This window comes from Pseudophryne corroboree, chromosome 1 (assembly GCF_028390025.1).
Source record: "Pseudophryne corroboree isolate aPseCor3 chromosome 1, aPseCor3.hap2, whole genome shotgun sequence".
NCBI classification, from domain to species: Eukaryota; Metazoa; Chordata; class Amphibia; order Anura; family Myobatrachidae; genus Pseudophryne; species Pseudophryne corroboree.
Window position 1 is genome coordinate 360669618 of NC_086444.1, and position 17944 is coordinate 360687561.

General features: G+C 44.2%; 1 protein-coding gene across 3 annotated transcripts in view; it reads left to right on the forward strand.

The window, feature by feature from the left end:
- Window positions 1-497: 497 nt before the first annotated feature.
- The window catches only part of HIC2 (HIC ZBTB transcriptional repressor 2), a 208277-nt gene continuing 190830 nt past the window's right edge, over window positions 498-17944 (forward strand). The window contains exon 1 of one of the 3 annotated variants that reach the window (XR_010257015.1): window positions 498-927. Coding sequence is in view for 1 of the 3 variants with exons in the window: in XM_063964793.1 (XP_063820863.1) it covers window positions 918-922 (5 nt within the window). In the remaining 2 variants the exon portion in view is untranslated. The remainder of the gene's footprint in view (window positions 928-17944) is intronic. The other 2 variants (XM_063964793.1, XM_063964794.1) reach the window with 2 other exon arrangements.

Consider the following 17944-nt stretch of genomic DNA (forward strand, 5'->3'; position numbering starts at 1 on the left):
AGCGTACAATACATGATGTAATGTGTTGTGCAGTATGCTAGTGCTAGATAAATAAATGTTAATGATAATATGCAACAATTCTTTTATGGTGAAAGTACGTCCCAAGTGCAATTACCTACTATAATAAAGATAAAATAAAATAATTGCAGAAATACGTTTTATCTTGTTATAAAGCACCAACATATTGTATAGAGTTGTACACTAGGCATAAAGGAAAAAATAAGGTATGCATACATTGATAAAAACAATGTATTAATATGACTCAAATGGTGAGAAAGCCCTACGCTTACAATACTGTATTATAATATAAATAAATGATGACATAGTCATAATTACCCATTTACATGTATGGAAACAGGTTTGTATTTATGAAAAATGCAAATCTCATTTCTTTGGCTGTAAGACAACACCGCTGGCAGTGACGTCACCGGCCAGCCCTGTGCTTATTTGATAGCACTTGGAATATGATGTAATATAACACAGTATTAGGGGCCACAGTGAGACCACGTTCTATACCACGGCACCCACCCATGCTCCTTTACAGTGACCAGCCCACTACTATATACTTCTTTTTCCCCGTTGTTGTTTTAAGCCCCTGTGCCCTCTGCTCGGCTCCCTCACTCCATCTCTCCTCCTTTCTTGTGCCATCACTCACCCTCCCCTCCCGCCTGTGCCGCCCTCTCTCCCTCTATTCTCTAGGATCTCCTGTGTGCCCTCCTCTCCCGCCTCCTCCTCCTCCCCCTCCCCGGCTCTGTCGCCACCTCTCCCCCGTGCCCTCCCTCTCTCTCTCTCTCTCTCTCCCTCTGGCTCCCGTTCATATTGCAGGTCAGGGGTGAGTCCCCCACGTCACGCTGGAAGATGGCGGCCGGGTGGCTGTGAGATGAGGAGCTCGGGGCTGCACTGACAGAGCCGCACACATGCAGTAAGGTAGCCGCTGGGCAGTCACGCGTGGGCACGGTGGCGGGTCACGTGTAAGGGGATGGTGTGGGGGTGAGAGGGTGTTTCTGGTCCTCGTTTCTGCTTTTGGGGTCGAGGTGGCCCCAGTACATGGCATAGGGGGTGCACGGATTGCTGGTGGCATGGTGATGCATGGCAGGGGGCGATGCCAGGGTTACGGGTGGGCAGCTGTAAAAATAAAATATAAAAGAAATCCCTGCCACAGGCAGCCCTGCGCTGTGTGTGCCTCAGTGGTGGGCACTAATGCTGCTGGCTTTTTGGGATGCAAAGGTTTAAGGGTTCGGCCTTACCCGGGCACCGCAGGCGTGACTGTATGGTGCATATATGCTGTATGGCTCCCTGCATTTTGTGGCTGCATTAGGTGTAAACGTGCCTGTATGGGGGGGTGGGGGTGTGCCTGTATACTGTGGCTGTGCAAACAGAGGGTAAGCACACCGTACGGGTGGGTGTTTTGGGTGCAACACTGGCTTCACAAAGGGGGGGATGGTGGCTGGTATGCTGTAGGTGTGTAGGGTGGGCGTGGAGCTAATCTTATCTTAATCAGTTTTCTGCTGCCAGCTGGCCCCAACCAGCCCGCATCACTGGCACAAAGTGGGGTTTTTAAGGGGGGGGGGGGGGGACCATTTAATCCTCCTGTATTTGTCCCAGGAGTAGTTTGTATATCCCTTCCTCATTTAATTACACCTACCCTAGTTTAGAAGATTGCTCTTCATTATTTTCCATAGTAAGTGTTCCCCATAACCCTCTCTCTTTCTAACACCACATAGGTTATTGTAAGTTATTAGGTTTGTATTCTTGACTCTGCTGTCTTGTTTGTTGGACTTCGCAAAAACATTTAGTGGATTCTCAGTATGTACACGTATAAACCCCTTGATTGCTATAGGGCAACTGGCAGGAGATTGCGGTTAATATTAACTCTTTTCCTGCTGGTCTGCTATGACAACTGTATTACTCAATTCCCTGTTTCATGTAATAAGGTCACATCGTACCAGAAGATTGTATGTGACTGCTTCATTATACAATAGTCTTTTTGCTTTCAATGGATTTTTGCAGGCAGAAATCTATGCCTGTACTTGCTGATCTGGCATGAATTCCAGGCTTCTGTGAATCCTTGAGAGGGTTAATTTCAGAGCGTTGGCTTGCTACGTATGCGATCTTTATGCTTCTCACGCATGTGTGTGTTGTAGGGATGGGAACCTGCTCTTCTATGGTATTAAGGTAAATACAAGCTGGATATCTGCTGCATCATATAGTTAAGGAGGGGTGTGGGCACAGGGTGCTTAAGATTTCTGGAGCCTGTTTTGTTTCTCTGTAGGTTTGTCCTTTTTATAAGAAGAGAGCATTTTTTTTATGTCCAAAGAGGTCAGTCATACATACTATGTCCTTATAGTTGATTGCCCATGCTTTACATGTAGTGAGTTAGTACTTGGTATCCTGTGATGTTTGATCAATTATTCTGATGTGTTACAGAATTCTCACTCTTGACCCCTCTGGAAGGTAGTAGGAGAGAGAATGTTATGTGGCGACCCCAAATTCAGTGGTGTAGTGTTCTAATAACACAGGAGTGACAAAAGTTTCCTTTTATATGGATGACTGTAATAGCATTTTAGAATTTCTGGCACGCGCGCGGTGCATTTCTATTAACACAAAACTGTGACTGAGCACTTCATGAAGTATACCAAAATGACTCTGAAAAACTGTGTGCTCTCTAAAGGAGTGGCCTTCTCTAAAGGAACGGATGAAGAAGTCAGGTAGATGTAAGTGACAATACGCAACATCAATGCTAATCACTTTAAATATAGTCACCTCGTTCCAGTTGGATGAATTTAGTTTAGAAATTGATCAACGTTAAGGTGAAAAAAAGTTCATGAAGTCTTTAGGTGCTAAGAGAGATCCTTAAGAGAATGCTTGTTCCATAATGAGCCTGTTTGGGGTGTTTCTTCCTTTTTCTTTGCAGGAACCTTAACTTAACTCAACTTTTTATCCCTTTCTAAAATGAATGCATTCATGTAGTGACTTTGGCAGAACAGCTGTCATTTCCCTGTTTCTTATGGAAGGCTTTGGATTTTACCTGGGAGTAATAACTCCATATAAATCTAATGGTTGTGAATATGAAAAGCGGCATACCTGAAATGTAACAAGCACGGTCCCACCTCGTGCTCCTAGGTCTCCTGCTAGGCAGAAGCCTGCTTGCCATTGCAGCATTATGACATGGGTAACATTTTACTTCCGTTTATTAATGGATTTTTTACCTGTTCTCCTATGCGGATCAAGCACGCTTACATTTTAGACATGTGGTAGACCCTTCAGACATCTGCACCGAGTATGCAAGTGTGAGCTGTGCACTTGGACAGCTTTTGTATTATTAATTAGCGTATTTTATACTTGCATCCATTTGGCCTTGGGCGGTGGGGTCAGGGGTGTTATATGTACGTTGAGTGTGTCATCTATGCCACTTACTGTAACAGTCCATCTTTGACTCTGGCAAATATTTACAATACATTTTTTGGAAAGCATTTGTTTGCGCATCCCATAGACATGCTCAGGATTTAGAGTGGACGATGACAGCCGCACCTATACGCTAGGTTTAGATTTGCATTTGATTCGTGCTATTCAGAATACAGCTGTATAATGTAATTGTACAGATGTGTTCTTTGCACATGGGCAAAATCTACATTTGTAATGCTTAATTGAGTTCTTATAACTATAAAAAATGATGCTCTGTGAAGAGTTAGTCAAATCTCAGGAAGCCAATTTATGTTTATGACACACAAATACTGTTGTAGCCTGATTTATAGCATCTTTTCTATCAACGGGTCTTCACGTGCTCCTTGTAACTTGACTAACTGGCTCCTGTATTTATTGTTTTGTGTATCTCTGGCTCAAGATACAGGTCCATGCACTACAATTTAAATGACATTCTAAGCAAATACATTTTTTTGCTAATACGAGGAAGATGTATTTTATGAATGGTCATGGATTTAGAAGGGTTCTTGTGGGGCCTTGTTAAAGACAGTGTTCTTTGAGTAGGGTATACTTGTACATGAAATAAGAAAGAAAACATGATTGGGGCGGCACACCAGATGCAAACAAATGTGTGTCCAGTGATTTTTGTTTGTAAACGTTTAAGATTATCTTTTTAGACCAACAATTTTGAGTGCAGTCACAAGATAGAAGTGAATACAATTGTCGTAAAAAAAAAAAAAAAAGATGCATTTTTAATATCACTGTAAGATTTGCTACATTTTAATGCGATTTCCAGTAAAGAAAATAAACCAATTTGTATGTTACAGTGGGCACTTTACCAGTTATATCTGGATGGCATTTCATTTTAGTTTAGCAGAGGAAGTAACATGGCAGCTCCTATTTGCATTAGAGTAAATACAAATAGCCAGAAACGTACTGTAGCTCACTGCAGTCTGTCAGCTGATATCTATTACTGAGTGCAGAAAGATAGTTGTTGCAGGGACACCCGTTGTCTTTGTTTTAAGCCACGTACTCTTTTTGCCATAGGGTTAAGCTCAGGAACGGCTACTCTTACCATCTGTGTAATTATTGAAACCCCCCCCCCCCCCCCTCTCTCTCTCTTTGTTTAGTCTTTAAATTATAAAGTGCCACTTACAGGCATTGGCAATAGTTGAATAACTGTGTGTCGGTAGGTTACAATGTTTGGATCACTGTAATGTAACATACTGAACAGTTGGCTGTTTGTTTTTATTTTTCCCTGAGTCACCCACCCGGTATCGTTTATCTTGTTATGCAAAGTGTTGCTGTGCAGAGTGGTTGGGGGAGACCTCTTGGATGGTACATTTCCTGATGCCTCTCAGCACAAAGGAGAAGAGAAAAGGGAGATAAATTGCAACCTTGCAAGTGGCCAGCTTTTCACTAGCAATCTGATCCTCATGTCTTCAGGGCTATTATTTACAAGGGGGCGGGGGGGGGGGGGGGCGGCTTACAGTCCAGGTTTAATTATTTAAATCAGTTTGACCCGAATGGGTCAGCACATATTGCCCTTTATTATTCTGGGGGAAGTCCCTTGCTGCATCTCACATGCAGTCACATGATCATCCCCCTTTCGTGACTGATGTACCAGTTGATATGACTATTGGAAGCTTTTTCTGTTTATAGCCTAATATTTGCACCTTCAGAATCAAATGAGTTAATCATGTATGAGAGAGGAGGCTGATAACTGATCTGGTACCGAGCAATGTGCTTTGTTTATTTAAATAGTTGATTATCTGAGAGTTGTATTCAGTGGTTAACAATTAGGTTCTGATTCCTATTGTATCATCTTGGCATTTTTCACAATAATGTTGCTTGTTTTGCGCCTGCTCAGTGGGGTAGTGGTCTGCCATGCAACCACAGGGAGATTTCCCAGAATACATTGGTGCTGGTTCTAAAGCAGAGACTATTGGCAGCATTTTGTTCATTCCTAATTTCCTGGAAATTGAACCACAGATTATGACTGGTAAACCTAATTTAAATGGAATCTTATTCATTCTTTTTTATATTTATATATATATATATATAATTTTTTTATTTTTTTTTAAACTAATATGCATGTTTTAGTGAAAAAAATTAATTCTGTGGTTAAAGTATTGCTTAGGAACAGAGAGAGCTTATTTTGCACCCAACCAACACTGATCAATGCTCCATTTAGTCTTTCTGTAATGCATTCCTTTCTTCTCAAGCAAATCAAGTAAGAAATGGCATCATTGAAAATGATTGCCATAGCTCATATCAAATGGGATAATACGATTTCTGTAGCGTGTTCATATGCACAAAGTTACTTTCTGGTTTTTATTTTCTTTCTTTCAGTTAGTACATGTAAGCAACTTCTATCTACGTGTAAGTAAGCATTGGCAAACAGTGTACTGGGGCCTAGATACTATGAAAGTGTTTATTGTAACTGTAATTTTCTGTAGCGTATTATGCTACAGTGTTTTCTTATGCTCTCTTGTTCTTTAGTATAAACTTAGCTGAAAATTAATTTAACACATTGCAGGTGACCTTATTTTCCCAAATGTGTTTCCCTGCATCAGTACTTTTAGTCCCTCTGCCGTGTTTTCAGGTTTAATTTAATCTTCAGTGTACACTTATGCTATTATTTCTCTTCTGTTCCCTCACTGCTGTCTTCAGAATGGGTTAATGGTTACCACAAGCGATTCCTGAAAAGTCTGTGCCTAGTAATAACTCAGCGCACAATGTAGTGAGGGTTTGATCCTTTGCCAAGATAAATGCAGACACCGCACAGATAAAAGGCTTCATGGGCTGCCCTACCTGTTCTTCAGTAAGAGTGAGGTGTGACTGCTGCTGGAACTGGTCCCAGCAAACCACCAGCTTGGGTAATAATCTCACTCACTCTTCTGTGTAGTACTCCGGTGTGTACTTGTTCTAAAGCAGGAAGTGCTCACTGACAGCTCTACCCGACTGCCACAGGCTGCTGCATATGACTTCTATCGAATGGCTAGGGCATTTGTCCTCGCAATTTTATACACCGATGTTGGCATATATTTATATATGTGGTTTATATAACGCGTCTTTCTGTTGAGATGCCCACTTTTATAAACCCATATTTTTTAATCTTGCTTATATCAAGGTTGATTGGTTATTAGCCAAGAAATATCTAATGTCATCATTTCTGTGCAATCATTAAATGGCCACAACACCTGAACACTGATCATGGGGTTCTACAAATATTGAAGCACCCCAACAAAAAATAAATAAATTTGGTCTGTTCTACACATACTGTACACTACACAGCCAAATGCACAAACCATATAAATATCCTCCTGTGTGCACCAGCATTGCCACACTTTACATTACTAGCACCTCCAGGTACCTGTCAGTGTTATAACAATACAGTATACCAGAATTCTAACTATATGCAAGCATCAGCGACAGCATTTCATGTTCCCCTCACAGTACACTGCACCCAGCACCCCTACATATCATCCAGTGCCCACCTAGTCTAGTGCTTAGTGCTAGTCATGGGAACGTCAGCCAGACGAGAGACTGGTGCAGATTACTTTTCTTTAGTGTTAGCAGCTTATGCATAAACACACGCCAAAAACCTTTACATGTACTATGTATATAACAATTTAGGTTTTCATATCCGGATATATGCAAGTATTCTTTTGTTACCAGTTATTTATGTAGTGCACACATATTCCGCAGCACTTTACAGAGAATATTTGGGCACTCGCAATCCCTGCCCCACTGGAGCTTACAATCTATATTCCCTACCACATGTACACACACGGGTTAATTTTGTTGGGAGCCAATTAACCTACCAGTATATTTTTGGATTGTTGGAAGAAACCAGAGCACCCAGAGGAAACTCGCGCAAGGACAGTCAGTATATACAAACTCCACACAGTTATGGCCGAGGTGGGAATCAAACCCACGACTTCAGCATTGTGAGGCAGTACTGCTAACCATTACACCATCCATGTATGTGTCTTATTTTTATACTACTACTTTCCTCTTGAAAGACATAGGGGCATATTCAATTGGTGTCAAAAACTGCCGTCTGTCGAAAAGACGTCAAAAGACTTTTGAGTGAAACGGGGCCAAATTCGTCAGATTTGGCCCCATTTTCCGACCATCTCAGTCCGACATAAAAAAAAATGTCGGACTGAGATGTGGGACCCAGAGGAGGAGAGAGGGAGGAGAGCCGTGGGCATACAGGGGAGATCAGCTCCACAGCGCTGCAGCAGGATGTCTCACAGCCGCACCGCTCACGACAGTGTCCACCCGGCTCCAGCAAGTGAGGTTACGCTTGCTGGAGCTGGGTGGACACTGCCGTGAGGTCGGGCGGCTGTGTGACATCCTCCTGTAGCGCTGCTCTCCTCCGTCTGCCCGCGGATATCTCCCCCCCCCCTTCCCCCCTCCCCCTTTGGGTCTCTCATCTCAATTCGACTTTTTAAAAGTCGAATTGATATGAGATTTGAATAGGGGTTGTCGGATACATTCCGACAAATGCATGTCGGAATGGATCCGACCCTAATTGAATATACCCCATAACCCTTTAAATACAAAAATGTTGGGGGTTATTCCCAGTTGTTAGCAATTGGGCAAAACCATGCTGCATTGCAGGTGGGGCAGATATAACATGCACAAAGAGTTAGATTTGGGTGGGGTGTGTTCAAAGTGAAAACTAAATTGCAGTGTAAAAATAAAGCGGTATTCACCCTGCACAGAAACATAATATCCCACCCAAATCTTAATCTCTCCGCACATGTTACATCTGCAGTGCACATGGTTTTGCCCAATTGCTTACAACTCTGAATAACCCCCGTAGCGTAAGACCAGCACTGCAAATTGTATTTTTTGTATGGCAATGAATCAAGAAAAAGGCCTGGTACTCCTTTCCAAATAACATGTATGATCTGCCCTACACCCAACATGCAGGGAGGATTAATAGGCTGAAATACTAGTGGAACCTGCTCTGTGTGAACACCACAGTCAGTATATGGTCACTAATGGCCTTGTGATCTCATGACTGACAAATACATTCATAAACTACGTGTAAGATAATTATGAAAAGATAAAATGTCAGAATTCATAGACTGAATGATACTTGTGTTGTCTCAATTGACATACTTCTGCGAGAATAAATTGTCCGATGCTGTATTACCTTTACTGTAAATTGCATATATTAGGATGGGTGTAAATGTAGAATTGTCTGGCTACAGTATTTTAATGTATTACAGAAGCTACATCTGAATCGCACATCTCTAAATGTGCATCTGCTTCGTGAGCTGCTTCCTTCACCATGTTACTGGCTCCAGTCCTGGTTATTCTCCGGGTGCACTGTGAATAATACATAAGCTCATTTCTCCCTGGCCTCTCACCCCTCCTGCATTACACATCAAGAGCCATTCTCCATCTCCCTGAAAGCTTCTCCATTACTCGGGGGCTTTTTTTTTTTTTTTTTTTCTGTATTCCAATAATGCATCAACCAACGGAAACACTCTCTGTGATAAGTGTGTCCAGCATCCTTTAGAGCTCTCCCCTTTAAGGTACCCACGGGGCCTAGTTTATAAATGGGTTCCGGTGTTGAGAAGTAGGATCAGAATATTCCTTAGTCATGTTAATTGGTACTGTCCAAAACTTGTCAATATGCCCTTACGTACGGTGATCTAGGTTAATGTCCTTATTACATGCATGCTGCTTCATATACGGTATATGGCATGATCCTGTGTTGTTCTCCCCTATTTTGTGTCATAAAGGTTTTCTTAAATAAATAAAAAAAATCTGTCTTTTATTTATTTTAATCCTCTCATCCTTTTCTCTCCCTGATCATTCCTGTTATTTTGATGTCTTAAGTGGAAAGACCATGTAGTGTCTTTTTTATTTTTATTTTTTAATTAAAATGCCTTGCGAGACTATCATACTTGCCATTTGTATAGTATGACATAACAGCTCTGTCATGGACCGTCTACTGCTTTAAGAGAAGCCTTGTGTGTTTAGTGATGAGAAACTTCTACATGTTTGCTGCAAGACTCCTTTCTCTATCGTCCTAGTGGATGCTGGGGTTCCTGAAAGGACCATGGGGAATAGCGGCTCCGCAGGAGACAGGGCACAAAAAGTAAAGCTTTCCGATCAGGTGGTGTGCACTGGCTCCTCCCCCTATGACCCTCCTCCAGACTCCAGTTAGATTTTTGTGCCCGGCCGAGAAGGGTGCAATCTAGGTGGCTCTCCTAAAGAGCTGCTTAGAGAAAGTTTAGCTAGGTTTTTTATGTTACAGTGATTCCTGCTGGCAACAGGATCACTGCAGCGAGGGACTGAGGGGAGAAGGAGTCAACTCACCTGCGTGCAGGATGGATTGGCTTCTTGGCTACTGGACATCAAGCTCCAGAGGGACGATCACAGGTACAGCCTGGATGGTCACCGGAGCCGCGCCGCCGGCCCCCTTGCAGATGCTGAAGACAGAAGAGGTCCAGAATCGGCGGCTGAAGACTCCTGCAGTCTTCTAAAGGTAGCGCACAGCACTGCAGCTGTGCGCCATTTTCCTCTCAGCACACTTCACACGGCAGTCACTGAGGGTGCAGGGCGCTGGGAGGGGGGCGCCCTGGGAGGCAAAATGAGTACCTATAAAGGCTAAAAATACCTCACATATAGCCCTAGAGGCTATATGGAGATATTTAACCCCTGCCTGATTTCTCAAAATAGCGGGAGACGAGCCCGCCGGAAAAGGGGCGGGGCCTATCTCCTCAGCACACGGCGCCATTTCCTCTCACAGCTCCGCTGGTCAGGACGGCTCCCAGGTCTCTCCCCTGCACTGCACTACAGAAACAGGGTAAAACAGAGAGGGGGGGCAAATTTATGGCGATATTTTTATATAACAAAGCAGCTATAGGGGAGCACTTATTATAAGGCTATCCCTGATATATATATAGCGCTTTTGGTGTGTGCTGGCAAACTCTCCCTCTGTCTCCCCAAAGGGCTAGTGGGTCCTGTCTTCATTAGGAGCATTCCCGGTGTGTCTGCTGTGTGTCGGTACGTGTGTGTCGACATGTATGAGGACGATATTGGTGTGGAGGCGGAGCAATTGCCAAATATGGGGATGTCACCTCCTAGGGGGTCGACACCAGAATGGATGCCTTTATTTATGGAACTACGGGATAGTGTCAACACGCTAAAGCAGTCGTTTGACGACATGAGACGGCCGGACAATCAATTAGTGCCTGTCCAGGCGACTCAAACACCGTCAGGGGCTGTGAAACGCCCTTTGCCTCAGTCGGTCGACACAGACCCAGACACAGGCGATGACTCCAGTGGTGACGGTGACGAATCAACCGTATTTTCCAGTAGGGCCACACGTTATATGATTTTGGCAATGAAGGAGGCGTTACATTTAGCTGATACTACAGGTACCACTAAACAGGGTATTATGTGGGGTATGAAAAAACTACCTATAGTTTTTCCTGAATCAGAAGAACTAAATGACGTGTGTAATGAAGCGTGGGTTGCCCCTGATAAAAAGCTGATAATTTCAAAGAAATTATTGGCATTATACCCTTTCCCGCCAGAGGTTAGGGAGCGCTGGGAAACACCTCCTAGGGTGGACAAGGCGCTAACACGCTTATCTAAACAAGTGGCGTTACCCTCTCCTGAGACGGCCGCACTTAAAGATCCATCAGATAGGAGGATGGAAAATATCCAAAAAAGTATATACACACATGCAGGTGTTATACTACGACCAGCTGTAGCAACTGCCTGGATGGGCAGTGCGGGGGTAGTTTGGTCAGAATCCCTGATTGAAAATATTGATACCCTGGACAGGGACAATATTCTACTGTCGTTAGAACAAATAAAGGATGCATTTCTTTATATGCGTGATGCACAGAGGGATATATGCACACTGGCATCACGGGTAAGTGCTATGTCCATTTCGGCCAGAAGAGCTTTATGGACGCGACAGTGGACAGGCGATGCGGATTCAAAACGGCATATGGAAGTTTTGCCGTATAAGGGGGAGGAGTTATTTGGAGTCGGTCTATCAGATTTGGTGGCCACGGCTACAGCCGGGAAATCCACCTTTCTACCTCAAGTCACTCCCCAACAGAAAAAGGCACCGACTTTTCAACCGCAGCCCTTTCGTTCCTTTAAAAATAAGAGAGCAAAGGGCTATTCATATTTGCCACGAGGCAAAGGTCGAGGGAAGAGACAGCAACACGCAGCTCCTTCCCAGGATCAGAAGCCCTCCCCGGCTTCTACAAAAGCCTCAGCATGACGCTGGGGCTTCTCAAGCGGACTCGGGGAAGGTGGGCGGTCGTCTCAAAAATTACAGCGCGCAGTGGGCTCACTCGCAAGTAGATCCCTGGATCCTGCAGATAATATCTCAGGGATACAGGTTGGAATTAGAGACAGATCCACCTCGCCGTTTCCTGAGGTCTGCTTTACCAACGTCCCCCTCCGAAAGGGAGACGGTGTTGGAAGCCATTCACAAGCTGTACTCTCAGCAGGTGATAGTCAAGGTACCTCTTCTGCAACAAGGGAAGGGGTATTATTCCACTCTTTTTGTGGTACCGAAGCCGGATGGCTCGGTAAGGCCTATTCTAAATCTGAAGTCCTTGAACCTGTACATAAAGAAGTTCAAGTTCAAAATGGAGTCACTCAGAGCAGTGATAGCGAACCTGGAAGAGGGGAACTTTATGGTATCCTTGGACATCAAGGATGCGTATCTCCACGTTCCAATTTACCCCTCACACCAGGGGTACCTCAGGTTCGTTGTACAAAACTGTCACTATCAGTTTCAGACGCTGCCGTTCGGATTGTCCACGGCACCTCGGATCTTTACAAAGGTAATGGCCGAGATGATGATTCTTCTTCGAAGAAAAGGCGTATTAATTATCCCATACTTGGACGATCTCCTAATAAGGGCGAGGTCCAGAGAACAGCTAGAGATGGGATTAGCACTGTCTCAAGAAGTGCTAAAACAGCACGGGTGGATTCTGAATATTCCAAAATCCCAGTTAATGCCGACAACTCGTCTGCTGTTCCTAGGGATGATTCTGGACACGGTTCAGAAAAAGGTTTTTCTCCCGGAGGAAAAAGCCAAGGAGTTATCCGAGCTTGTCAGGAACCTCCTAAAACCAGGAAAGGTGTCTGTACATCAATGCACAAGAGTCCTGGGAAAAATGGTGGCTTCTTACGAAGCGATTCCATTCGGCAGATTCCACGCAAGAATTTTCCAAAGGGATCTGTTGGACAAATGGTCAGGGTCGCATCTTCAGATGCACCTACGGATAACCCTGTCTCCAAGGACAAGGGTGTCTCTTCTGTGGTGGTTGCAGAGTGCTCATCTATTGGAGGGCCGCAGATTCGGCATACAGGATTGGATCCTGGTGACCACGGACGCCAGCCTGAGAGGCTGGGGAGCAGTCACACAAGGAAGAAACTTCCAGGGAGTATGGACGAGCCTGGAAACGTCTCTTCACATAAACATTCTGGAACTAAGAGCAATATACAATGCTCTAAACCAGGCAGAACCTCTGCTTCAGGGAAAACCGGTATTGATCCAGTCGGACAACATCACGGCAGTCGCCCATGTGAACAGACAGGGCGGCACAAGAAGCAGGAGGGCAATGGCAGAAGCTGAAAGGATTCTTCGCTGGGCAGAGAATCATGTGATAGCACTGTCAGCAGTGTTCATCCCGGGAGTGGACAACTGGGAAGCAGACTTCCTCAGCAGACACGATCTTCACCCGGGAGAGTGGGGACTTCATCCAGAAGTCTTCCACATGCTGGTAACCCGTTGGGAAAGACCAATGGTGGACATGATGGCGTCTCGCCTCAACAAAAAACTGGACAGGTATTGCGCCAGGTCAAGAGATCCGCAGGCAATAGCTGTGGACGCGCTGGTAACGCCTTGGGTGTACCAGTCGGTGTATGTGTTTCCTCCTCTGCCTCTCATACCAAAAGTATTGAGAATTATACGGCAAAGAGGCGTAAGAACGATACTAGTGGTTCCGGATTGGCCAAGGAGGACTTGGTACCCGGAACTTCAAGAGATGATCACGGAAGATCCGTGGCCTCTACCTCTAAGGAGGGACTTGCTTCAGCAGGGTCCCTGTCTGTTTCAAGACTTACCGCGGCTGCGTTTGACGGCATGGCGGTTGAACGCCGGATCCTAAAGGAAAGAGGCATGCCGGAAGAAGTCATTCCTACTTTGATTAAAGCAAGGAAGGAAGTAACCGTGCAACATTATCACCGAATTTGGCGAAAATATGTTGCGTGGTGCGAAGATCGGAGTGCTCCGACGGAGGAATTTCAACTGGGTCGATTCCTACATTTCCTGCAATCAGGATTGTCAATGGGTCTCAAATTGGGATCTATTAAGGTTCAAATTTCGGCCCTGTCGATTTTCTTTCAAAAAGAATTGGCTTCAGTCCCTGAAGTCCAGACCTTTGTTAAGGGAGTGCTGCATATACAGCCTCCTGTGGTGCCTCCAGTGGCACCGTGGGATCTAAATGTGGTTTTGGACTTCCTAAAATCTCATTGGTTTGAACCACTAAAAAAGGTGGATTTGAAATATCTCACATGGAAAGTGACCATGCTTCTAGCCCTGGCTTCTGCCAGGAGAGTGTCAGAATTGGCAGCTTTATCTTACAAAAGCCCATATCTGATTTTCCATTCGGACAGGGCAGAACTGCGAACTCGTCCGCATTTTCTCCCTAAGGTGGTGTCAGCATTTCATCTGAACCAGCCTATTGTAGTGCCTGCGGCTACAAGTGACTTGGAGGACTCCAAGTTACTGGACGTTGTCAGAGCATTAAAAATATATATTGCAAGGACAGCTGGAGTCAGAAAATCTGACTCGTTGTTTATATTGTATGCACCCAACAAGATGGGTGCTCCTGCGTCTAAGCAGACGATTGCTCGTTGGATCTGTAGCACAATCCAACTTGCACATTCTGTGGCAGGCTTGCCACAGCCTAAATCTGTAAAGGCCCACTCCACAAGGAAGGTGGGCTCATCTTGGGCGGCTGCCCGAGGGGTCTCGGCATTACAACTTTGCCGAGCAGCTACGTGGTCAGGGGAGAACACGTTTGTAAAATTTTACAAATTTGATACTCTGGCTAAGGAGGACCTGGAGTTCTCTCATTCGGTGCTGCAGAGTCATCCGCACTCTCCCGCCCGTTTGGGAGCTTTGGTATAATCCCCATGGTCCTTTCAGGAACCCCAGCATCCACTAGGACGATAGAGAAAATAAGATTTTACTTACCGATAAATCTATTTCTCGGAGTCCGTAGTGGATGCTGGGCGCCCATCCCAAGTGCGGATTATCTGCATAAGTTGTACATAGTTATTGTTAACTAATTCGGGTTATTGTTAAAGGAAGCCATCTTTCAGAGGCTCCGCTGTTATCATACTGTTAACTGGGTTTAGATCACAAGTTGTACGGTGTGATTGGTGTGGCTGGTATGAGTCTTACCCGGGATTCAAAATCCTCCCTTATTGTGTACGCTCGTCCGGGCACAGTACCTAACTGGAGTCTGGAGGAGGGTCATAGGGGGAGGAGCCAGTGCACACCACCTGATCGGAAAGCTTTACTTTTTGTGCCCTGTCTCCTGCGGAGCCGCTATTCCCCATGGTCCTTTCAGGAACCCCAGCATCCACTACGGACTCCGAGAAATAGATTTATCGGTAAGTAAAATCTTATTTTTGCTTCAGGTGGTACAGGTTGAGTATCCCATATCCAAATATTCCGAAATACGGAATATTCCGAAATACGGACTTTTTTGAGTGAGAGTGAGATAGTGAAACCTTTGTTTTTTAATGGCTTAATGTATACAAACTTTGTTTAATACACAAAGTTATTAAAAATATTGTATTAAATGACCTTCAGGCTGTGTGTAGAAGGTATATATGAAACATAAATGAATTGTGTGAATGTAGACACACTTTGTTTAATGCACAAAGTTATAAAAAATATTGGCTAAAATAACCTTCAGGCTGTGTGTATAAGGTGTATATGAAACATAAATGCATTCTGAGCTTAGATTTAGGTCCCATCACCATGATATCCCATTATGGTATGCAATTATTCCAAAATATGGAAAAATCCCATATCCAAAATACCTCTGGTCCCAAGCATTTTGGATAAGGGATACTCAACCTGTATCTGGCTGTGTGCATACTATCTGGAAGGAGATGACTGTCCTGCACTGCATGTCTGTGTGACTATTACATGTAGGTCAGGCTTGTAAAGCATGAATCAGCCTGTGTGGAGGAAATGCATTGAAAGCATTCCAAACTGCAGGGCCTTTTACTAGTGGAGCTGGCTGCAGTCCAGACTTTGGGGAAATCAAAGGAAGAAGCCACTTTGTGCTCCCTAAAGCATCCCTGTAATGCTGTGAGCCAGGTCTGTCACTGAACCAGTCATTGGAATGACTGCATAGAACTATTTTATGAGGTACAGAAAAAAAATTAACTACCTGAATTATTCATGCCATACCAATTTAATTGCAGCGTTATAGGTGCTGGTTTTCAGTCCAGTGATGTAACTAAGCTTACAAATTTATTTTTGTATTAATTCAACCTGTTATATTTAGGACTAACTCCAAAATGAGCAACATAAATAATTGACATGCTTTTTTCCTGTATTGATTGTGTACGCTTTCAGTGTAAACACAGCATTTAAGTTGATCTTGGATAAACAAGATCATTTCTTTTATTTGAACAGTCTTTAGTTTAGTTTTTCTCCCTTCTTTCAGACCTGCTATGAAGGTGAACGGCTGTGTCAATGTTAGGATCTTGAGTCGTATTTGTATGGAACAATAACCATGACAACGCCAAACAGGGTTTATTGGAGTGTGTATGGGTAACCTTGTTGTAGATGATATCATAAAATTATTAATTGAATGATTGATTGGCCTATCTTTTAGGAGGGGTCCTAGTCAGCCCAGGGGGTCCCCAGACTCTGGGCAAACAGCTGCTTATTCGGCACGAGATCTATTGTTTGTGTTCTCTGCCTGAGCTCTTGGGTTACATGGGCAGATGCCAGCTTACATAGCGTGAATGGTAACGAGTGTCAGAAATTCCTGGAAAAGCATTTCCTCCGCTCCAGGTCATCTGCACGCTGAAAGCAAAACAGGCTTGTGTTGGCAAACTGGCAGCGTTCCTGATGAGTGTATTTTATTTATTAGCTTCCAGCGTCCTTTTTTTTTCTTTCTGTTTTTAACCCATTCATCGCACAGAATATCTTCCATTATGCTTGTTTGTAAATGGTTAAATGTGACTTTTGTGTAACTGTTCTGGGTTAGTCACTGACCTCAGCTTATTTCAGAGTTTTAGGAAAATGTGTTACCCTCTTCATAAAGATGCTGCTTTAAATTCCCAGCCAAAGTAATGAACAAATCAGAACTTTTTATTTATTTAAATTTTTGTTGTTGTCTCCAACTCCTTGTGTCACTGGTGCCTGCACTCGGATGAGAGAGGGGAGACTGAGTTAGCAGTCACATAAGTATTTCTGGGGAACAGCCTGAACGGGTGTGGATCGCTGGGTCGACTCAACTTAGGTCGACACTCATTGGGGTCGATTCTATTCGGCAACTAATGAATAGCGCCGGGAATTAGCTCCCGACGCTATTCAATTCAGCAACTAGTTACGTCGGCGATGGCCCGTTCTCGCCGACAAAACAGGTTGAATTGTCGGGAGAACGGGCATTCTCCGTCTTAACTCCCCGGCGCGAGGCTGATTCCCGACAGAATCAGCCTCGCGCCGGCCGCGAGGCAGCACTTTTGTCGGGTTTCTCTTCTCATCCCCCGGGGATGAGAGAAGAATTCCCGACAATTGCAGGTAATTAGTTGCTGAATTGAATAGCGTCGGGAGCTAATTCCCGACGCTATTCATTAGTTGCCGAATAGAATCGACCCCATTGGGTCAACCACGATAGGTCGACAGATGAAAAGGTCGACATGAGTTTTGGGCTTTGTTTTTTTTTGGGGGTGGAGTTTTCTTCGTAAAGTGACAGGGAACACCAATTAGTGCACCGTGTCCCCTCGCATGGCTCGCCATGCTTCGGGCAAGGTGCCTCACTTCACTCTGCACAGGTTACCGTTCTAATCGTAGTCCACGGGGATCGTCACGTATGGGAAAAATACAAAAAAAAATTGTTACTCGTGTCGACCTAATGACCATGTCGACCTAGTTACCCTGTTGACCTAACGCATGTCGACCCAATGACTGTCGACCTAAGTTGTGTCGACGTAACGACCGGATCCCGCATGAACTTGGAACAGATCATTTGTTGTTTTTGTTTAGTATGTTTGCATGGGTCACATGTAGACACACCTCTACATTATCCTATTGTCTCCAGTGAATGATTTACAAAAAAAAATAATTGTTCTACCCCAATGTACACTAACACTTTATAAAACCTTTCACGAGGGCACAGATGAATGGCAAAGGAAAGTGTCTTCGTATGAAAGAAATTCTTTCTCTTTTAGAATGCAAAACACCCACCTCCCTTTA